The following is a 24331-nucleotide window of genomic DNA, read 5'->3' as shown; positions in this document are numbered from 1 at the left end:
GTGATAGCATCAAGCTGCACAATACGTTTAACAGATAATACTGAAAAATGAGGTAAAACTACATACCCCCTCCCTCCAAAATCCAACAACATCAAAAAAATAATAATAATAATTTAAACCAAAGCTTTGTTTAAGCCAAAAACAAGATACCAAGCCAGGAATCAAATAGGTCTGTATTCTGTTCTGCTTTTCGCTTGGAAATCATGTTACACTCTGAGTCAACAGTGTAGCCAAGAAGCAAAGTGACATATTTCTTAGGAGACAGTGAATGAAGCTGTAAGTGCTGTGTCAGATTGACTGTCAGGACTCAGACTTCCTTGATTGCCTCAAGGTGCAAAATTCTTAAGTGTTATCCTTACTTTATCAGCTTTAATTAATAAGACAAAGCTCAATCCTGAAAAGATTTGCTTGTCACTTCTTTTCCATTTCTTTTCAATTTGCATTTGGCTACTAGAACAAATATGACTGTTTTTGAAGCTTGGGGTGAAAACAAAAAGTCACCAGGACAGTACTATGGTACTGAATCACAACTTCTTTCTTTCAGGATAGTTCATTTGATTCTTGCAATGAGGAGGGGACAAATTACTGCAGGGAGCAGTGACTGAGAGCATGGAAATGATGATCAACCACTCTGGGGCATGTGTGGTCTCTCTCTGCTCCTTCATCTCATGGAAACATGTTTCTACGTGCATGGTAGGTGTCACTTTCTACAAGAGAGTAAAAAGTCACCTAACTATGGAAACAAGGTAAAGCCTGGTCTGGGAGCATATTGTCTCTGGGCATTCTCTGCACCCATACAAAGCCTTACAACCATGTAAGTTTGAGCCTTCACAGTTGATCCTTCACAAATGCAAATCCTATCAGTCAGAAATTGGAGGTCTAGAAAGTCAGCTTTATTTTGCTTACTGTGTATAAAGAGTCTCTTGCTTTGCAAGAACATGATAGCCTGTTATGCCAATATGGTAAAACATGCGGTTACTTCTCTCTAGGGGATGTAAAAAACTCAGTGATCTTAAAGGTCAGAAGGTAACAAGTACCATGAAAACGAAAGGATAAAAGCAACTGAGAATTACAAAATCATCTTTTGTTTAATTGAGATAAACTGTTTAGGAGCCAGAAGGTGCTGCAGTAGGACTGGAGGATTAGATTTCAGGAATAGACATTTTTACAAATTTACAGTAAATTTCAGCATGTGCCTTTGTCCCATTGGAGCAGCAGTTGATATATGTGTTCTGTTGAACAGGGATAGGATTATACACATTCTTTAAATTAAGCACATCCTTAACTGCTTAGCTAAATCAGGGTCTTAGTGGGCTGGATACAATGAGAAGAAGTACCTCAAATCCAAGGGTGTGAAAACAAGCTGGAGAATTCTAATAAGAAATGAGAATTTAGGGTGCAACAGATTAAAATTCCTCTGAGAAAAAAAAATATGCAAAGAACACGAAAAAAGCCAATGTGGCTTCACAAGGGACTGCTCAAAAAATCTGAGGTTAACAAATGAACTGTTCTGGAAATGGAAAACAGAGGTGGCAGCTACACAAGAACATTCTCTAAGTTACTGCTAGCAGGAAAAAATTGGAGTTAAAAGCCATGATGAGTTAAAGCTAAGCAAGACAAAACAATCTGGGGATGTGGAGGGGCATTTACAAGAAGATTAGTGGAATTGTGGGCAAATGTGGAATAGCCTGTTAATCACTGAGAGGATAGTAAGTTATAACCAAAACTCCCAAACTCTAGATATTCAGTTGATTTTCAAACTATGTTAACATGCACATAAGGGTTTCCGGTTATAATTATATCCAGCAAAGTATCTACTGATTAAGGCAGAAAAGAAGATGTCTCAAAGCCAAGAGGGCTTAAAAATGTATATCTGGCAGTGTCCAGAGAGCGAACAAACAGGCAATGCAGAAAATTCAAGGTTAAAAAAAATAAAAAAAATAAAAAAGACAAAGAATGGTGGTACCCTCTTTAGGTTAGGGAATCCTGGCAATTTCATCCAAAAAAAGTCACTCCTGCTTACATAGTGGTCCTTTCTCTATGAGATACTTAACCCCTCACTGATGCTGCCTGAAATGGAGCTGGGGGAAAACTCCCATGGCTGAGAGCCTCTCTGAATGACATTCAAGCCAGTTCTTTGTTCTTACAATCACTGTTATTAATGGCTGGAGAAAAAGTGGAGTCTATAGGAGACATTAATAGGAAAGGCGGCCCTCACCAACCCAGAAGACAGTGAGACTTTACCCAGAATGTAGCTTATAGGTGCGGAGTAAAGTGAGACTTAGCAGCTCAGATGTCCAGAAGACACTCAGTAATTGTTATTAGAGTTTCAAAGGCCAACAACAATTAAGGGGGGTGACGGAAATCTACCTATATGTGTTATCATACTTGGCATATGTTCTTAAAACGCCAGATTTTAGAGGTCTGAAGTCAAAGGTAACACTCAGGAATGTATTGTATTTGGGGTGTTCATCAAAGTGTTTCTAGCTTAGTCAGTTATTTGACAGTCTGTGGTTAAAATGATCATTCCCTCAAAAATGTGACCAGTCCAATGTTATTTTCATCCTTCCCTTTCATTCATCACTTTCTCTCTCTCTTCTGGTCCTTCCATGCCACTTCTCTGGGCATGGTCTATCCAGCATGATCTATCTTATCCCTGGTAATGGCCTCTCTGCTCTCCAGCCATCCTCTTTACACTGTGTGAGCCTTCTTGCAACATGAAAGTAGACCCTCTGGAGAGACTTCTACATTTTACTGGCATTTTTACCCTTACCACTAGGAAAAGAAAAAAAAGGAGAATGTTTATACTGTGGACAAGGGCTGAAGTTATTTAATTCCTAAAATATGTTTTGTTCTGAAGCAGTTTCACTCCCCTGTGTTACCGCAGTCCCAGGGGGCTTATAGAGCCTTGCAAGAATGCTCTTCTGCCTACCATGGCTACAGCTAGGTAATGAGTCATGAGCCACAGTGGGGAAATCCTTTTTTGTTTCTACTTTGAATATGTGCTCGTGGACCACTTGTATTAGCATTTATGGCTTTCATGACTCTGAACTCACAAAGTCTTCCAGTGCATCCTTGAGATCCCACACTCAATTTCTATTGGGTTATATGCCTTTTTTCACGAGATGGTGCCTCCCAGATGAGAAAAATATATATCTGGAAAGGTAAAACGTGGAATGTATATACTACAGCCACCAAAGCAACAGAAAAACATAGTTTCTGTATATCTCTTATACTCATCTCTTTGATAGAAATACGTCTCCTAATGTTTTTTCTCCATTCTGCAAGAAGTATTCAGCCACAGCCACACACAGACGGAGAGCTAAGTACCACCAGCCTAGGTGGGAGCTGGAAACTTGTGCAAGGAGGTGAATCAGAGGCAGGTGAGAACAGGAGCACATGGTGAGGGAAACCGAGAGTGAGAGGGAGAAGAGTGGAGGGTGGGTTGGATGTCCAGCTCAGGCTGGGTTGGGAACCAGGCCCCATCTGAAGGATGGCATGAGGGGCATGGCCAAGGAGATAGAAGAGGCAGATGGGGATGAAAATGAGCTGAAGATCAGTGGGTCGAGTCAGGACTAGGAGGAAAAACCCATAACTGCCCTGAGGATCTGCCAGACAGTGAGATTTCTGAGTTCAGCATTTATCCGTTGCCAGCAGATGCCTGGGGAAATGACTGTCAATCAGCCTGTCCCTGTCCCTGAGAGCTTGTGCCCAGGAGGGTGACAGCTCACATCACTTGCAGCTCAGGAGTTGGAGGGCCAAGAGCTAATGAGTGTGGGGGCTGTCACCTGCACAGACCTCTGCTCATGTCTCCTCTCGCAGGGGCTGGAGCCCGGCGGTGCTGCTGATAGAGGAGATCAGGACACTGTGCTGTCGCTGCTCATTAAGTAGTGCCCGCCACCCTGCTCATCGAGTCAGAGAAAAATGTGCTGCACAGTAATGGCATTCAGGACCATCCCTCTCTGAAAGATTTACCTGCAAGGGCTAAGTTTAAATAGCATGGATAATTTTTAATTTGACTTTCCCAGCAATGTGCCTGGGGAAACCTGAGCGGCATTTTCCAAACAGAGACATCTGTGATGCCACCTTCTTCCCGCAGGCTACTTGTCCAGAAATACTCTGTCCCGGATCCCCATCTCCAGCTGTGTCCTTTTGCAGTCAGACCAGCGGCTGCCTCCTCCTTCCTCCCCAGCCCAGCAGCACGGCAGGGACACGGCTCTGGGCCCAGGGACCACTGCGGGCATCACTGGGCCAGCACAAGGTGAGCCTGGGGCAGAGGCACCGGCTGGACGGGTGCACATTCTGGCTTTATATTTATTTAACAAAGGAAACAGTAGCATCCTTACTGCTTCCTAGCAGTAGCCGATCTATAGCAACACTAGGAAATTTCTGAACTGATGAGTAAACAAGTTGCTAGCTCCAGCTACGTACTTTTCTCTCCATTAAAACAGAAGAATCTCTTATACAAGTGAAATATTAGCAAAAACCTCAGGTCCACACTTCCCAGCCCCACACTGCAGTATATGTCTTGTGGCCCTGTTTGCAATAATGTGTTGACATGTGCAAAGTTCTCCCTCCATCCCTCCCTCCCTCCCTCCCTCTCACATATATATGTGCTTTTTTTTTTTTTTTTTTCCAATTTAGAGTGATGTCTCACGGAGTGAGATTAATTTTGATGTGTAAAAGCAATGCATTCCAGGTATTGTTAAATAATCAAGGGCTTTCCAAAGCAGACAGAGGACAGAGTGCTTATTGTGCCTGATTCGCAAGGGCAAAAGTGAAGTACCATATGGTAGCCATATTTATTTATACTGTGCCTTCTGCTACGCTTTTATGAATCGAAGCACTGGGGATGATAGCTTGTTTACAGATAGGTCCAAAATGTTGTGAAGCTGGAAAAGATTGATAATTGTTTAGCATTGTGTATCTTGTCTGTCTCTTAAGATATGAGTAAATAGTTGTGGATACATCGACTGAAGCAAACAGGCTTCCCTTGTGACATGCCAGTATATGAGTATATGTCATGTCAAGCCTGATGTTCACAGTGCATAAGTTAATAATGGAGAAGGGAGGCATATAAATAGCTATACACCATTAGGTATATAAATTTGGGCGCTTCTGCTCAGAGTGCTTGGAGTGTGCAGCTTCTCTGAGCTATGGTTTCAGCAACACCCCTGGGTCCTTGTAGGTGAGGAAATACCGATGGAGTCACTTGCTGTTGCTCTTCACTTCAGTCTCACCCTATGTTGTGCACAGGAGATGGGGCATTCAGCTCATGTCCCATAACCTTGTGGTGAATGGCCTCTGCTCCTCTGCTGCAGCACTCAGTCATGTGTGTGAAATCTGCTCCCTGGAGCCCTTCAAATACAACCTTAGCTTTTATACATCGCTGAGAGGTTTATGGGGCCATCTGTCTTGAGCCAGTGAGCTGGTACAAAGTGTTTTCTCCAAAAATTAGACAGTATTTCCATATATATAACTTCTGGTATGGATTGCTGAGTTTTGCTATTTATCTGTTCCAGTGTACGATGGAAATAATTTGATAATGCCATAAATGGCACTATGGAAAATTTCAGCATCATGAATTAAGAATAACTTTGAGTCTGGTTCAGTATGCACACTGTTAGCTGAGTTTTACAGATTATGGATTGTAATTTGGGGCTTTTAATAGTGTTTTTACATTTTATCTATCTGGCTGGCTATCTATCTATCTCCAGGAACCAAAGCAAAGCTCATCTTGTAACTGGCAATTTCTGTCACTTAATTCCTCATTTCACTTTGGTCTGTCCAGGATATCTCCGTGCTCTCCCCTTGCCATCATACCTAAAAGACTTCAGAAGTCTTATTTAAAAACTCTGTTGAACAATTCCTGAGAGGCAGAGAAGTACAGTTTTCCAAATTATGATTGAGGAACTGAGACATTTATGTGGAAATAAATGGGATTCAGGTGCTAAATAGTTTGCAGAGTTGCTCTGAGGCTCTGGCCTATTGGGACTGGCTGCCAGGCGTTTTGAAAAGCACTGCAGGAAACCTGTATGAGTCTAAAGGCGCCAATGTGTTTTGAAATCTGATAGCAACAAACTCATCCAAAAGCCAAGGTTCAACACTGCAAACATTATTCCATTCTTATTTTAACATTTCAGCAGACGTTGTGATTGTATTTCGATTCTTATTTGTTTGGCTTTTTTGTTGTTTTTATCTTGCTTTTTCTTCAAAACTATCAGCTCAGTAAGTAATTAATTCACTCAGCATGAGTGGATTTTATGGTGATATAAGTATCAACATGGACTTTTCTGCCAAGATTGTGCTGGTGCTGGTGGCTGTGTTACTCTCAGGGTAAATGTTTGCTCTGAATCAAGCTTAAAAACTGGGGTCAAGAGGTAAGCTTTTAGGTTTGTAAGGAGGCATCTAGAAAGTCAATTTTTTTCAGACATGCTGGGTGTTTGTCAAGTATACGTCACACAGAAAGATATATTTATCCTTTGAGAGCCATGCACATGTTTCTGAGTTTACCAGCTTACGTGGTCATGCACTTGTGAGAAGAGGTTGATCTACGGGTTAATTATTCACAGTTTCTATACGTTCATTGTTAGTCCCACCAAGGTGCACAGCTCTTCCTAAAAGATCAGGAGAAAGGCAAAGTCTTGTATCCTAGGACAAGAGCACAAAGTGTGCCTAAGAGTATCAGAAAGAAGCAGCAGCTTAGAAATGAAAGTAATGATAATAATAATAAAAAAAATCAATGTGGTAACACCTTGTGGGCAATATTAAGAAACGATCTAAAATGAGACAAAACATTTTTTTCTTTTTTTTTCCTTTTTTTTTTTTTTATACAAGGCAATGCACACGATAAAGCTTTTCTCCTGTAATTCATTTTTACTGAGCAATTGAATTTGTCAGAGAAAAGTATACAGAGATTTTGACATCGTTATGGTCAATTTATTTCATCGATCCAGTTGCAAGTGCAGTGTAAAGCCAAGGTAAAAATCCATGGCTGAAGTGAATCCCAGCCACCCTTTCAGGCATTTTGCTGTTTCCTAGAGAGACAGCACAAGGTACAAGGTACAAGACTGAGTCAACTTCCCCAGCTGGTTGCAAAGACTGAGGGAAGCGCTGGACCAACTTCCCAAATCTCCATGGGCATCACGTTGAGTCCCCACACCTTTCCTCCACACAGCCCTCTCCCTGCGTGAGGGCACCCTGATGCATGGTGCTTTTCGGGTGTGCACCACCCATCTCGTGCATGGGGTGTCCCCACAAGCTTGGCAGTAGCCTGGTGGGGCTCCACACATGGTGGCTGATTCTGGGTTTAGTGCTGCTTATTGTCCAGGGGATGGCTCATGGAAAATGCATGACTAGAGCCTCGAAAGGCTGCTTCTTCCCAGGCAGGACCCATGCATCTCATAGGGATGTAAATGCGCGGCACAGAAATGTCAAAAGGTTATGGGATTCTTGAGAGCAGCCCAGCTTTCAGCAATCTGGATACTTAAACAAGTAATCCAAAACTCTTGGGCTTGCAAAAGCTACTTTTTAAATTAGTCTCATTAAGTCTTTTTATTTGCATGCCTCAACAAATAGTTGTTTTAAGTGAAGATGTTAACAGAGGTTCTCTGCTTTGCTGATTACAGATTTATGATTTTGAATATCTGTTACAATATTTTCTGGTTTTCTATTTCTATTTACGGCTTTTTGGCTTAACCCAGGCCAGTCAAACTCAGCCTCCTGAGTTAGTGGAGGAACTACAGAATATCACTTAACAGCAAGCAAAAGCAGCCCTGTAGAATAGCATTACGGGTGATTTTAGCAAGTCCTGATCTCTGAGTCCATCAGGCTTCTTGGAAGGAAAGCAATTTTTTCCTGAAAATAAAAGATATGTGTCCACCAAGGGCATCAAATCTTCCTAATATGGACATTTCCATTTCATTTTTATGTTTTTTAATAAATGTTCACAGGGCAATAGAGAGTGAGTTCTTGGACACTCTGGCCTATAAACTTCTCAGTCAGTCATTCCCTGGCGGTGTTACAGAAGGGTTTATGTTAATTTAAAGCCATGTTGGGAAGCGTGGAGTGTTTATATGCTCTGTTCAGATGTCCTGCCCGTGAGGAGCTGCTGTATCCTCAGTGTAACCTTTTGCCTCCCCGTGGCCGCCTCTCTGTGTTTAGCTGCTTCTGCTGCACCCAGGTTGGTTTTGCCCTCTTGGTCCAGCAATGCCATGAGCATGGGCGAAACCCAACTGTCCCATCCCTTAAGGACAGTGTCAATCCCTTGGATTTGTCATCTCCTTTGTCCCTGTGACTGCATGGGGAGGAGTGAGTCAGGATGGGCTCAGCATGTCTCCTGAGGGGTTTCCCTTGCCTAGAAAGCTCACGGGTTGGAGAAAAAAATCAATGTATAGGAAGGCAAACCATGGGGGAGCAATCCTGGGGGCTTCAGGTGTGATCAGGAGGCTGCTGAGCACTGCTGCTGGTCCTGAGTAACACCAGCCAAAGGAAGGAACTGGGTCTCAGATGTTCATGCCCAGGTGAAAGCCCTTGGTAGGGTGTGCCACCTTGACAGCTTGCCTAGATTCAGGTTTTCAGCAGCAGGGAGGATTCAGAGGCAGTGTGCTCTCATCTCCAGCAGCACTGTGCATGGTGCTGTTAAGAAACAACCTGCAGTGGTTACAGAGATGAAAGTTAGCGTGTACAGTCAGGAAACCCAACACGCCATGCAGTGAGACAGAGGTGGTGACGACCAACCTGAGCTGTAATTCAAGCTCAATTTCTATTTCACAAATGATTTTTAAGTTATGTAATGATTTGCCAAAGTGAGCAGCAAAAAGCAACACATATCATCTCAAGGGAAGATAGACAAATTTATGGAAAATGAGGAAACACGAAAGAGAGCCACTGGCTGGATTTATGTGGTTGGGAATAGATGCTGAGATATCAAATTGTCTGTATGACTTGCAGTCGCAAATGTAGGTTTAGATGGACCATTGCTTCTGGCTCTGACATACCTATGCTTTGGTAAAAAAAACAATTGCTTCCATAATACAGGAAGAAACAAGAATGATAAAATCTAACTGCGTTGGAAACAAGCTTTCTGTATGAAACTTGTGGTTTGCTGTCCGTTTTGTTAGACTTGATCTTCTCGCCACAGCGGGGCTTTTTTGGCAGCTTTGGTGATTCCACATTATGTTTGTGTATGTTTTGCCGTAGGGTATAACCTCATTTTGTTCTTAGTTTCGATACAAAGGACGGAATAAGTAAATATGAGTGTATGTAAAGTACACACACACGCACATAGACATCCCTAGCAGTAGGTATTTGCGAGATCAGGCAATAACAGATGCTTTTGAGGCACTGTGAGCATCCTCTGGACTACCAACAGCAATTTCCCAGTGCAAATAAGTTTAAAGATTTTTAAAGGGCACTTTTTGAGACTGTAGCATGCTGTTTCCTGTTATATTTATTTTCTGATGGGATTTCTGTGGCTTTTTGTTTGTTTTTCATGTAACCTGCCTAATTCTTTTCGTGTCAAGCTTTGCTCACGGGTGGGTATTAAGAAAGTAGGGGCTTGATTGGTTTGTACCCTCTTTCATAGGGAAGTTCAAAGCCCTGACTTCTTGGTTGCCCTTCAGAGAAGGTCCTTCCGATGCCAGGAAGACACGGGTTATGTGGCCACTGGCCAGCAGCAAGCACCATGTGTACAGTACTCCCCCAGCAGCGCATTTAGATGTTATGCTCCAACACAGATCTCGGGGTCCATGTGGGACGTCGTTGCTGTGTCTTGAGAATGGAGGGGATTTGTGTTAGCAGGTCTTACTTCAGATAAAACTGTACGCATACAAGATAGCCTGGAGCTCCTTGTAGAGAATCAAATGCACCCACGTGTGCTCTGAATTGTCATGCAAAATATTATGAAAATAATGGGAATTTTCTTAGGATGATTGTGCATTAGAGTTGAAGAGTTCTCCCCAAGACATTAAACCTTTCCTGCCATAGTACCCCTTGGAGGGATGCTTACATCTACTCATCAGAATACATAAGCATTCAACACAGACGTTGATTTTGATTCTTTTCTGTTAACCTTTCATTGTTCTGCTAAGATAAAGATTATGAAATCACATCAACCAATTTCTGAAGATTGTGATACACGCCTTTTTTCCATCCAAGACAATAAAATGTATTACAAGTGCTTTTTTAATGAAAGAGAAAGCAAGGCCTTCACGTCCTGCAACATCTGCTGGGAACATAATCTAAATTGAAAACGTATGCTGTTCTTGTGGGGAGGGAGAGGTCTTCCAGTGACAGGAAGTATCCAGAAAAGTTAATGCTGAAATCAGTAAAAAAATCATGCGTGACAGGAGGAGAATGAACACACAACCTTTCTTTTTCTTTCTTTTTTTTTCCCTTTTTTTTTTTAGGGGTGGAGATGGCCAAAGACAAGAGAAGAAAGGGGGAAGCTGGGAAGCAGATTATCTGTGTATTGACAGAACTGTTTATTTGCTCCTGGCAAAAATAAACCCTGGCGTATATTCCCTCTAGCGTTTTCATATTTATAAAAATTGAAAGCCTAATCTGTCGCCAAGACCCATTATCCTCTGACTTCAGTCAGACAGTATATCTTATGGAATTAGGGAATGTAATATTTTTTATGAGGACAGAAGGGAAAAGAGATGTTTACTATTGTACCCTTCCTCTATTTATTAGTGTCTGTAACTACCACCAACATCCAAATGAGGTATCTTGTGTCTTAGCCCCAGTGGGACTAGACAAATAAATAAGTCAATAACATCTATCGGAAAATAATTAGATTGCCTTGTTCACCACCACCTGTGAGGGGGAGGCATAGCTCTGTGATGCGGTGCACAGTGTTTCCAAAACGCTTCTGGTTTTGATGTGTCGTGCCGTTTATCTTCATGTTCCTATGTGGGAAGCATGCCTATTAGCTCGGTTGTACCTGCACTAAGTTTTGAAAACATTTCTAATGTGTGCTTTATGCCTTGCCTGAGCTCAAGCATCCTTAAGTACTTCCAGTCTCCTCATAAATACACCTTTGTATTCTGCCTAATATATAAACATCACGACCCATGTCTGAGAATGTTGGGAATTTTATTAGGTTCATAAAGTTTTAGTTGCGGTCTAGTCCAATGGGTCCAAAATAAATAAACACAGAGAGCAAAATGAGTAACAATTTCGTACCTATTTCTTCCCCTCCCCCTGGAGAGTTTCCCCAGGACCTGTGAAGTACTTGCTGCTGTGGTTTCTGTGGCTTGCTATCAAAGTATCTGTGAGGCAGCAAGCAGGAGGCAGTTGCAGAGGCAGAGATGAAAGCTGGGAAAAGCAACTGAAAGGCAGCTCTTCGGACCTTTCCACTGATTTTCTTGGTCTCCTTCTTCCTTAAGGATGAAGGAAAAATTGTAAATAATTGTGAATGATTTGTGGCAGCTACGTTCCCTCATAGTGCTGCTCTTAGTGAAGCTACTTCCTGGGGAAAGCACCCCCAGCCCTCCAGATGGAATGAGTAAACAACCAGCACTGCAGATGGCGACATCTCTCTTAGAGTATTGTGAAACCTAGCTCTTGGACTGAGGTCTTCAGCCTGGAGTTGCCCTTTCCCTGGCTCTGGACACAGGGCCACCGATGCTCCTCCCTGCAGCACAGTGCTTGCTTTGCCTACGGGATTCATCATTGGCAGCTGTGGTGGAAGCAGTGGTCCAGAAAAGAACCTTCAACGACACCAACAGTTTCAACGAAGCAATGTGTGAGTGTGGTCTTTGCTTCAGAAGATTATGCTTCCCTAGGTATTTCAGGCACCTCTCTCAGCAGAGCCACCATGCTCAGGACAGAAGCTGCTGTTCTTGATCTCCTTGTGGAAAGATGTTGTATTATCATGAGGCAATGCCAAGTACCATGAAGCCACCATGCCCTTTAAAACAATTCTGTTGTAAGCCTCAAACCTGTCAGAAAAATACAACTGAGCAGACTTTTTAAAACCAAGGGATCAGCCAGCCAAAGCTCACACAGGAATCAAAACAATGACTTAGAGCAGTTACAAAGTTAAATATGAGTTGTTTTCAGATCTGTTGCAGGAGCACCAGTGCCAAAGGTACCAATTTTGCAGGAAGAACAGTGAGGTAAACCTTTAAAGATCAAGCCCTGAAGAGCTTTCTGTTTGTTTATGTGCGCTGCACTCATTCTGCTTCAAGGCTATAGGAAAATTATTTCTGGAATGTGGCAAATGGCATAATACATGTTACAGATCCCATTCTTAGTCAGCTGCAAAGCTTGTGCTGCCTTTGGGGGAGAGGGATTAGAGGCAACTTTTTATTGTTCAAGAATTTTTAGGACAGATAAAAAACTCAGTTGCAATTACAAACCAAGCAAGACTGTACTAATTTTTCTATCACCTTCTTGACTCACAGCTGTGCATCTGCCAATTAGAGCTGGTTGGAAAATTTCCAGCAAATCAAAATATTTTTGGAAACCTCTCCACAGCTCGTAGGGTCCAAGATGCTAGGGCTCTTGAAATGCCTTAGATTTGACAGACTTCAGCAAGTTCAAAGGTGAATTCCTGGGAGCAAAGAAGGAGCTGCACAGCCCTTAACCTCTGGGCAGATGCATCTGCAGGGATCCACAGGGATGTTTCCATTTCGGCTGAGGAATGAGGAGCCCGCTCAGGGGTAAACTCTTCTGGAAAAAAATGGTTTGTACGAGACTGGTGTATGGACTGGCTTCAAGAGGGGAATGGATGGACACAGATCCCAGGTGGAGGTAGGTGCTTTCTTTCATTAGAGTGTAGATGTTTGCTGGACCTTAAGCATGCATCTGGTTGATTTCTGCTGTCTCCTGCCCCTTCTGCTGGTTCCTGGGATGCTCATGCTTGGGCACCTGGCTCCTCACAGGCATTACAGAGGGAAGCCAAACTCTAAGGTCAGAGCTATGCAAACAGCACCCAAAGTGCTACTGGTCATGTTGTCTTTGGTTTTGGAGACTGTGCTGCTCGCAGCCTGGACCTACATCCCAAGGGCTCCTGCCTGGAACCCAGGTTTCCACAGGAGGAAAACTGCCTGCTCCTCTTGGTGAGCCTCTGGCTGTGGGTCCCCACCTCTCACATAGACATTGCTAAAACCTTCTGTATCTCCCACACTTTTTTTCCCCTTTCATTTTTTTTTTCAATGCAAGTGCAAAAGCCCAAAATGACTAACGTTCCTTCCAAGGAAATGACCACAAAACAGAGAATCAAAGCCACAGAAATGCTTTCTTTTAAAAATTACTCACTTTTCATCAGACTTTGCTTATACCAAGGTGACAAGGCCAAACCCACTGATGGTTCAGCTATGTGGCCTGAGAAATGCAATGGCATTAACAAAGTCTACATCTACAGATGTAGAGCGACACTTTTCATCTTTGTTAAAATACCACATTGCCACTCCATTCCTAGGCTGTCAGCATCCCTTCTCGCTGGCCCTTCTGCCTGTCCCACTGTAAATTAGGCACATGTTGCCAAGCTCCATACAGCTATATGAGCTAAATATTCACCCCAGAATGTCTCCGAGATGTGTGGAGAAATGCTTCTTTGCTCTTCCTTTTCCAGAAGGCTAGTTGAATCTCTCTATTGTGCAAGTCACTTTTTTCTTTCATTAATAACACCATATTTCATTTCATCTCACTGAGCGACAGTTGTAGGCAGCTTCCCAACACTTGTACTCTTAAAAAGGGAAAACAATGCAAAGAGAGGATGTCCCCGGAGGCAGACCATGCCCTGTCCCAGCTGCTCACACATGCAAGACAGATTTTTTGAGCACAACAGTCAGTCAGGATGTAGGCTGCTCCTCTTTGCCTTGCAAGCATTTGGATACTCAGCTTCCACTGCTGCAAAGGTATTACTGGTTTTGAGCACTGGCATTTAAGGACTGGGTTTTTGCCTGCATGAGTATACCAACAGTCAGTGGTGTGACACGCTCAGAGGTGTGATGCATGTCCATGCCTTTGTGGGGTAATATGGTTTGAAGAGAGGATGGTTTCTTTCGTCCTGTCCTGACTGGAGTTGGACAGCCTCTGGCTGATGAACAGGGACCAGCGAAGAAAGTGAGCAAGGTCTGGCCAGCAGTTCGTTGTTCTGATTTGGTCAGTTTAGCAAAAAAACCCTCAGTAAGCCAGTAGAAAACTAAGCAGTTAGGTACTTGCTCAAAATCTGTGTCTTCAGAGTATCCTCTGTTTGAAATGGATGACATTTCAGAACATATAGCTTGCACAACAGCTGGCAAAGGCAGCACTCAGGCTATTAGCAATGGCTGCAAGACACGAACAAAAATAATGACAGCCATAAAAACCAGAAAGACCTTAAATTCTGCAGATAAGTGGAGGTCACCAGGGTCTGTGTGGTGCCAGATGCATCCCGTGGGAGCCAGAAAGCAAGCAGGGAGAGGCAGGAAAGGTGTGAGATGCTTGGCACAGCAGTTCAGCTCTGCCCTGGGGATGTGCCAGTGCTGAGCATCCAGAAGCAAAGCAGTTGCACAGTGGGTCCTTTGGCTCTGGCATGAGCATATGTCTGATGCTGTCTATGTTTTCAGTATCATCCTTCTCACTAACAGGCAGGAAATTTTGGAGATATTGGCTCTTCCAGAGGCTTGTAATGAAGGAGATCTTTCTCCTTCATGGAGGAAGTCTTTATAAAGCAACAACCAGAGTAAATGCCTACAGCTGTAAGCATTTCAAAAACATGCTGCGAAAAATATGAATTACACCGTGAATATGGAGCAGTTTGGATGAAAATATGTCTTTGCCATTGAGTAATTTATATCAGCCGTTATATCTACAAGAGGAAGCCCTAACATACTGAAAGATGTTGCCCATAGAGTATATACAATAACCAAAGGGTGGATTTGTGTTTAAAGCAACAGACTAAGATTCAGGAGGAAAGGTTCATCTGCTGACCTTTCTGCAGACTTCCTTTATGCCTCTTTCTCTACCTGTGCAATAGGGAAGCAGTACCCAGGGGGATGTAGGGGTAGGTGTAGCCTTACAACTTATTGTAAGATTTAATTTGAAGTTCTGGTGAAACAAGCATTTATCAGAATCCCAGTGATAAAACCCGTCCAAATAGCACACGGATGATAAAATGATAGGAACAGCATTTTTGCAAAAGTAGAAATCATGTTCTGTAAGCAAAAGAGAATTGATCAATAGATGTTACGTCATTATTTCAATGTGGTGAAAACAGAGGTGCTGTTTATCACAGAAGAAGGATGTCAGAACCCTTTCATTTGTGGAATGTTTATTCTTTTATTTAGTGATTAAATTATTAAATTATAGAAGAAAAAAAAAAGAGATTGGAAAGGATGTCTGAATGTCATCTGGTCCAAACCCAGGCTGAAAGCCAAGCTGACTTCAAAATGAGATGAGGTTGCCCAAGGCCTTGTTTCGTCCAGTTTTGAGCATCTCCAAGTATGGGGATTCCGTAGTCTCTCTGGATGACCTCTTCTGGTGCTCAGCTACACCCATGAGAAGAGTCCTTAGCCTTCCTTCTTTCAAGACACAGGTAAGACAAGACCTATTTCCTGATTTCCAGCAAAGCCCAGGTGTAAGTTGGACACTTCACTCTTCAGGCTTTTTAAAATGAAGGTAGCTGTACACGTGCCTGGAGACAGACTTTTACTTTCTAGAGCTTGGCATGCTCTCATGTTGAGCAATTCCTGGAAAAGCTGGGAGCAGTCTTTCTGCTCATTTTTCAAAAATGTGATGATCTTTTTCTTTCTGATTGTGTTGGTGGTTTTTTGTTTGTTTGCTGTTGTTGTTTTCCCAATGATAATCCAATTGTAATTAGCTGCTTGGTTTGATTTGTTTGTTTGTTTGTTTATTGGTTTGTTTTTACTGTGACATTTGGTCAGAAAATTTACCTGATTTTGCTTAAACATTGGCAATAGGAAAAAATCACTTTCACTGTAACATAAGAAAAATTGTAGACCTGTTACTCTGACGGTTGTAGGCTTGTGGATAAATTCTTCAAGTAGGAAGAACTATGAAGTGTAAGACAGTGGAGATCATATATAACAACCATTATACAGTGGGTAGGGTAAGAGTAGAAGTAATACTAGTTTACTAGTTTTGAGTAGTTGCTACTGGCATTTTGGATCAACCTAGATTTAGCAGGCTGAAGAGAAATTACAGGGTCAAAAAATAATCAGGGATAAAAGACACAAATGAAATGAGACCTTTTATGAGCAAAACTTTAGCAGAATGGGTGTGATTGTTAAGTATCCAATAAAGATATCTTTTATCTTTTTTCAAGTAAGTGCAGATGGGTATGATCATATCCAAATTCCTTCCTGTAATTAAGATATTTCATATTATTATATTATTGGTGAATATGGTAAAAGAGCATTCTGGTCCCTTGATCATGCTCCTTTGTACTAGAATCACTCTTCTTTTATCTGTCTTGTAGTTTTCATCAGCCTTTCAAGGAGAGCTTTTGTGATGTGGTAAAAGGATGGTCAGAATCTGAGATGTAGTGATTTTTTTTTTCGTGTGTGTGTTGTGCTCTCCCTCTCCCTCCCATTCAAAAGGGAACAGCGTACACTATCTCTTTAAGGTCTACAGATATAAACTCCCTTTATCTTAAATACCGAGTAATTTGTTGACAAACTGCATCAATTCCTATTTCTGAGGGCATCAGTCGTTAGCAAGTTTCTGGATGCTAGTCAAGCGGCAACAGCATGGGGCAAAGTAAAGTTTCTTGTGTCATTTTCATTGGCCTTCAATCACAGGTTGTGAGTGCATTACTTCTGGTCATGAATTTTGTTATGTAAAAGGTTGTCAGATATTTTGGGACTTGATGATGATTTATGTTTTCTGAAAAGCATAGAGCTTTTAGACAGCTTGGTTGTTTGGGGCTAGAGGAGCTAATGGAGCAGAGAAGACACAGATTTGGGGAAAAAGCTGTGAGAGATATGGTCTGCATATGAAGAGGACAAGCTACTGGCACAAGAATTATAATATTATGGATAGCTATATAAAATACCAGATGTGGAGAAGTGGGATGCCAAAAAAGCCAACAAGATCTCGGTGGGAAGCTTTTGGCATGTCAACATTAATGATCGAGCAAGACACCATGAGAAAGGAGAATTTTTTCCAGGAATAAAAAAAACAGGGATGTGGTTGCTGAAAGCAAGAATTCCAGGAGAGGGAAGGGGGAGAGAATATGTCAGATAAAGATGTACAATGCAATTCTGGAGAGCTTAAGCCTTAAAACATTTGAGTGAGGGTGTTCCAGTTTAGAAGTCATTGTGTTAAGGATAATACCCCAATCAAGAGAATTCTGAATAAATGGGAAGTAATTGTGTTGTCCCACGGCACACTCCAATACTATTGTCATAACACAGCAGAGTACCTTTGGTCAAGAAACTGGGTCAGGAAGTCACTTGTGAGGACGTGGTGTGCTGAACTTAGAGGGGGGATACATTTATCAGCCATTAGCAGGAAATTGTGGTAGCTCTTGTATTTTACAGGCAGCTACATGTAGGCATAGCTAGAATAAGCAGAATGTCTTCTACCAGTAGCAAACCACTAAAGGGATATATTGGCTTATTTGTAATTCTCCCTAATGAAATACCATAGGGTTATTTTCGCTGGGATAACATTGGCCCCATTGCACTCCGAAATGCTGCTTCTCTTTGGAATAAGAGTCCAGTTATTATTGGGTATGTTTCTAATGTATTTAAGCCAGTCACTCTTCCCACACTCAAATATTGCAGCTCAACATTTTTGGTAGTAGCCAGTCAGATGTGTTATAATTATGAATCAGACATTGGTTTTAAGGCTTGCAGACCTTTCTCATAAAGCTTTAATTTCCCCAACCATTTGCAATATTCATACATCTATCACTTTCACAAGGTATCTGGACAGGGTACCACCAACTACCAGGGCTGTGCCAGTCACAGTGCAGTGCTGTGTCTGTGAACTGTACCTTATTAAACCCTAAGTAGTACTTGACAAGTCACTGGCACATGATCCAAGTCTTTCCTATTTGTCAGGGGTACAAGCGGTTTGTGGTCAGTCAAAAGTTTAAATGGCTCTCTGGAAGAGCATTTTTATACATTTTTTACATGCTTCTTTTACAGTGAGACACTCCTCAGTCTGCAGAGAGTGATTTATATCATCAGCAAATGTCCGGGAGCAGTATGTAGCAGTCCCACCAGTCTGACCTGGTTGCAATAATTCAGTAATCTTCAGCACAGTTATACATGTGGCTATGAGTGGTTACGGGAAGGGAGCATGGGTGTGCTTCAGGTAGAGCTTCCTTTCTGTTGAAAACATATTCTAGTATTATGTTCAAATATCAGGTACTTTCATTTTCCAGGAGTTCATTCCAAGGATATATTATTGCCATCCATAACCCAGCATTGATTTCACTTTGACATAGATTCAGGAGTTTGCATTAATTTATTACTTTCTTATGCCAATTTACCTTTTCTCACTCTGTCCTTATGCTTAGTTTTTTTATGCACTCTGTCTCAATAGTTCAACTCCTTTTGATGTAGCCTCATGTTTATTGCATTTTAGACCTGAATACCAAGTGTCTCTCGAAATCTAGACAGGCTTTTATCATGCTTCTCTTCTTAATGGCAATATCCCAGGACTTTGTCTATACAAGCAACTATCCCCTTCCAGGTGCTGCAGTAGCCTTGTCATTTCCTTTGGAATATATTGGGTGCAGTAGTGATGCCAAAAGGAAGTCTGCGGAAAGATCACCATCCAAAAGGCATAATAAAAGTAGTTAACTTGGCGCCATCTGGGTGTAGAAGAATATGCCAAAAACCATTTGCGGCATCTAAAAGGGGAAAAAAACTCGGGCATTCATCTTGGAAAGATGTCGTCCACTGTGGATAGGATGGTGCTTCTCTCAAGCACTTTGTTTAGTTGATTTAGGTCAAAATATATGCTGACTCGTCTATTTTCGCTAAGGCCTTATAATCACTGGTAAACACCGTTCAGCGGTTTGGCTATTTCTTCTGTAACACTGACAGCCTGGTACTGTCTGCTCCTGCTCTTTGCCTAGGAAGCGCTGAACTGAACTCGTTGTGACTCTCTAGGCACTGTCAGTAACTGTATTGCATTGTGTCTTTGGGAGATGAGCTTAATGGTCCTGTTTCCTCCAGCGCTTTTGTATTGTTTTCTTTTGGCTGATACAGAAATGCCATTGCTGTGTCTTATTGAACAGTTAGTTTTTGAGCCCCTGGAAAGAAACACAGTGCTCTGAATGTCCTGTAACATTGCAAATTACTACAGCTCTTACTGTGCTCTTACACTGGCACTTACGTTCACCCATGAGTTCAAGTGACCCAGTCCCTCATTATTTGATTTTAACCAGTTCTTTCCCATGTCTCATTTCTAAATGCTATCACTGTGCTTCCCCTCAGGGACTTTCTTCTTGTTTCTCCATTGCCTTCAGACACTGAAGACTGCTTTCTACCTATTTATTGTCCTATTCCAATCTCTAAAAGTCTGAGAGGACATTAATCAGCTTTTACTGCCTAATCTACTTCCCTTCATTGCTGCTGTAGCAGACATCACCGGTGCTGGTCTCAAGGTCTCTGTTGACCGAAGCTCACCTGTATCCCCCTAGGATGTCCTTCTTCTCGTAGAAGTCTGTCCCACCAGAAAATGGAGGCTCAGGGGCCTTTCAGACTGACAGAGGGACACAGTAGGTGTGATGCTGATTGTGTATTTTCAGCTCAGTCAGATGGTAGCTAACCAGGGCACAAGGTCCTCAAATACGTGTACATTTTCTCATCATTTTCCCTGGTAAAGAATTAATTCATGTTGCAAAGAATTACTCTAAAATTCCTCCCTTTCCCTCCTGTATTCCTGCTCCATCAACTCATCTGCAATCTTTTTGAGGAGGGTGTAGAGCAACCTCTGTAGCCAGGTGACTCTGTGCATGCACAGGCTCTTCATTCTTTGTCCCAGCTGAGCAGGCGAGAACATTTAAACAACCGCAACCAGAGAAGGGCCATGACTGGGAAATTTACCCTGCACAGGAAGGTGAGCAAATTGTCAGTGTGAATGCTTTTGGCTGAAACTTCACAGCCAATAGGACAGCCAAAAGCCAAGAGCTTTCATAGCCAAAATGTGGCGTTTTTCAAAAGTGAGAGTTGATACTGCTTGCCCAGAGCAAGGGGTTGGGTTTTAAGAAATCATCACACCCCTTTAAAAACATCAGGCCTCACTCTCATTTACAGACATTTAGAATTGAAAATCATTCTTGAAAATGTTAACTTAAACTGCTGCTGTTATACAAAAGATGTGACAAATTCATTTGACCCTTGGAACTGAAATTTTCTTAAATCTCCAAGTCACAGATTTACATCCTGCACACTTCATATACCTCTCTTAAGCACTTTCAGCTGGACATGTCAATGAGTAAGGAAAGTAAGACTTGAACCTATTTATGCACATCTATGTTGCTACCCATATCCACGGTTAAGAATTACATGGGCCAGTATATACAAGTATATTATTGTTAATTCTGCCTGTGTGAGCCTGCAAACTAAGATGCTACTGTAAGCAAGTAGAAAATGTAAGCACAAGAGATAAAGGAATTTCATTCCAAGAGATGCACATAGGAAACAAAGGAAAACTAGGAAATCTTAGCTAACAAGCACTGAGATCTTTTCCTTCTCCTCCTTCCTTCTTCTGTTACTTAAATGTGAGAAAAAGAAACAAGAAAAAGGTTTTAGTGACCTCTTTCCATTCCCGAAACTCATGCCTCTCGGTAGATCACAGGGCTCTGTACACCACAATAAGCTACTCTGAGAACAGTGTGCTGTAAGTAATTTAATATAAAAGCTGATTTAAAGGAAGTGCATACTTTTCATGTTTTATACCTTTCCAAAAACATCAGTCATTCATTTGTAACTATTTGCCTGCTCTGCACAATTAAAATTGCAAATGAAATGAATGGAAAGGAATAAAGTATCCTTTCCCTTTCCCTTTCCCTTTCCCTTTCCCTTTCCCTTTCCCTTTCCCTTTCCCTTTCCCTTTCCCTTTCCCTTTCCCTTTCCCTTTCCCTTTCCCTTTCCCTTTCCCTTTCCCTTTCCCTTTCCCTTTCCCTTTCCCTTTCCCTTTCCCTTTCCCTTTCCCTTTCCCTTTCCCTCCCTCTTTCATTCTTTCTCTCTCTCTCTCTCTCTCTCTCTCTCTCTCCTTCTTCTGTCTTTACTGTGAATGTAAGTCATGTCACTCTTACTATGCTATCAGCGGAATCTGTGCATGTGAACACAGAGCTCAATGTTTAGACAACATGCAGTTACTTGATACACAATGAAATTTAACTGTTCAAATCCTATAAAATACATGGCTGTTAGACGCATAGCCAGAGGGTGTCTTGGGTTGTCATTTGAGGATATTGCCCAAGTATCTCTACCTTGCCTGCCCTGATGCTTTTCACGGAAATGGCACATGCAAAGGGCTTCCCTTTGCTGGAAATCCTCTTGGTGCTCTCTCCTTCAGGACGTGGGGCTCTGAGTGCCTCTGAGACAAGGGACTGGCTAAAAAAAAAAGACCATTGGACACCACGGAATATGCTTTTATCTTGACTGAACTACTGAGTGTTAAAAATCTTTAAATGTGTGGTAGACCCTCTTGGTAGAGCCTAGCTGTATAGTGAATTTTCACATCACCAAAATGCAGTGTGTTGCTCTCAGAAACCCTCTGGGGATAGGAGATGGGATTAGTTTGCTCTCTGATCCCCTCTGATTGATATTTATGATTCAAATGAGGGGTGCTTTTAAAGGAAGGCTCTCAGATCACATTTGGTCACAGTGACAGTTAATCTTAGTATTGATAGTTGTCTAGGCATTTGTATTTGCCATCTGTTTTCCTCTTTAGCACTAATGTTAAAGTTTTGAGGGGTCACTGATTCTGGCACGCATGCTTTTTCACTTGATTATGTCTCTGACGTACGGGCAAATAAATGTTTCTAAATCCTAAAACATTTTAAAGAGGTACAGATAGGTTCAGATATTTACCTGGAAGTATTGGAACAACAAGAGAACAACCAGTAAATCCCTTTTTCTCATTACGGTTTTCCAGTTAGTGCCTGGCTTTGCAGGAAGCATCGTCTAGTCCTCACCCCTAGAGAGGAGCAGTGCCGGTGTCGGTCCCGTGCAGTTTGAGGTTTTCACCAAGAGGTGGTGCTAACAATTACCACATTCAAAACGAAATGCTTGTAAAATCTCTATAATCTATTTGCGACCTAAATTAAAGGTTTTATGTGGGCATGTGCACTTATGTAGTAGTATGATGTCCTTGTATTTATGAGCTGTGTAATTGTACGTTTAGTCCTTTTTAAGCATAGGAAAGCCACACTATAATGTGTAATTATAACCTTGGTAAGTATAACACCATTAAAGTCAGAATAAGTGGAGTGCACAGCAGAGCGGTGATAGGGTGATGACAGAGTGACATGCTATAACCAGTACAGTATAATAAGAAGAATCTTGTTGTTCCTGCTATTAAATGCACTGCTCTCTGTACCAGCTAACTTTCAGCTCCCCAGGAGGAGGGAAAAGATGCTACGCCTCAGAAAAGCGCTGGCCGTGTCTGTACGGGCAGCATGTGCTGGACGTTCACCCAGATGCTGGCATGAACCAGAAGCATCAGGGTGCTGGAGGGGGCAGAGCCTCAGGAGGTCCCTGCAGCCCTGAGGACAGCTGCAGTAACCAGCAGCACCATGGGGGGACCTTGCTGGGGTGCTTACCTTGGGGTCCTGCTCCAAAACGAGCCCTCCTCTCTGCGCCGAGCACCCTGCCTTGCCTCGGTGGGCAGGAGGATGTGCCAGCTGGAGGGAGAGAAGCTTTACCCAAGGGAACGCAAACTTTGCCTGACTTCTTCAATATCACTGCCGGCAGCAGATCCCAGGCTTACCTCTGTCCTGTGGAGCTTCCACTTGTCTGGTACCAGCGGGAAGCTGGTTGCTGAGTGAGGAGGGAGTACCAATTAGCATCACTGAGGAAAGTAATAATCTCAGTGTGGGTATGTGGCATAAACTGCACTGCAAATTGAAATAAACCCTCAAAAAAACCAAACCAAAACAAAAACAACTGGCAGAGAGCTCTGGACAGCCTTTTACCAGTTAAATCCCACCTTGCAAGCGCTTTTATGTAGGATCACAGAAGAAACCTTAAAAAAGGTCCTTATGGCATTTCTGATGGAGACAAGTCCCAGGGCTGGTTTGGGGTAGCTGGTCCAGTGGTTCTGTTGTTGCTTTGGCAGGAGCACATTACTAATCTGAAAGCTGTTGACAGTTTTCTCAATGATGCTTTTTTTCCATGTTTGTGTTTTGTATTTTCTGGCTGAGTTAGCCCATATCCTGTAAACTTTCTTATTGTGCTTCGTACTCATTGCAATGACATCTACTGTGGAAGGGAGAGAGAAAGCTTATTAACCACAGGCTTGCCTCCTGCTGACTGCAGTCAGAGATGGCCTGTGACAGCATTTCCAGCAGATGTTTCTGCTTTATAGATCAATGGAAACTTTACACAGATATTTCCCTCTTCAGTCCAAAAGCAAATGCCAGCAAGTCTGAGATCCAGTAACTTTGTGCTGGACACCAAGAGTTTTATTTGCTTTATTATACTTTTTATACACACACAAACTAGCTACGAGAAAGTTGTCTTTAACATTGTTTTTAATGGCATCTCTGGCAGAAATGAAGCTGCTGTCCACTTCTGGAGAGCAGCCTGGCTGCCTCTGCCCGCACATGGAGCGTCAGTGGAGACTGGAGCCCAGCAGAGATGGGCACACGCAAGTTGCAAACCATCAGCTCTCATCCCAGGGTGGTATTTTCTGGTTCTGAGTCTCCATGGACCCTGTGGTACAGATCTGTATTTCAACGGGTAAAAGAGAAATGTGCTATTATATCCAAACAAAGGGGAAAAAATGCATCCTTCTTTCTCCAGATTATCTTCTGGCTTTGTCTAGAGGGGTCTGACTGGAGAAGAAGGGAGATGGGGAGGAAGGGAAAGGGAAGGGCTAACATCTGTGCCTCTCACTGTGCACACAGATGGGAGCACACGACCCCTGTCTCAGCACAGCACTGCTTTTTGATGATGCTTTTTGATGTAGCAAATGTCTGTAGGAAACTGGAAATTCAGAGACATCCTTCAGTGATAGAAATCTTTACATCAACTGTCCTGTCAAAAAAAAGCTAAGTTAGTAGGAGTTTTTTTTATTATTATTATTTTATTATTATTTTTTTTTTGTAGCAGCAAGTAACAAAAAAAAGGTTTCCATGGACTGACTCCCATAAAGAAGATGGACTCTTCCTTCAATTAGGTCAGGCCAG

General features: G+C 42.3%; 1 protein-coding gene across 8 annotated transcripts in view; it reads left to right on the top strand.

Moving 5' to 3' along the window:
• The window catches only part of LOC308194001 (uncharacterized protein), a 143520-nt gene that overhangs the window by 53234 nt on the left and 65955 nt on the right, over positions 1-24331 (top strand). For 3 of the 8 annotated variants that reach the window (XR_013950165.1, XR_013950166.1, XR_013950168.1), the window contains exon 5: positions 545-15529. Coding sequence is in view for 1 of the 8 variants with exons in the window: in XM_080589269.1 (XP_080445395.1) it covers positions 3140-3383; positions 4100-4261 (406 nt within the window). In the remaining 7 variants the exon portion in view is untranslated. Of the gene's footprint in view, positions 1-544 lie in introns of all 8 variants that reach the window. The other 5 variants (XR_013950164.1, XR_013950167.1, XR_013950169.1 and 2 more) reach the window with 4 other exon arrangements.

The sequence above is a fragment of the Anser brachyrhynchus genome (assembly GCF_964034855.1).
Source record: "Anser brachyrhynchus genome assembly, chromosome: 4".
NCBI classification, from domain to species: Eukaryota; Metazoa; Chordata; class Aves; order Anseriformes; family Anatidae; genus Anser; species Anser brachyrhynchus.
This window is presented reverse-complemented; position numbering and strand designations above follow the sequence as displayed.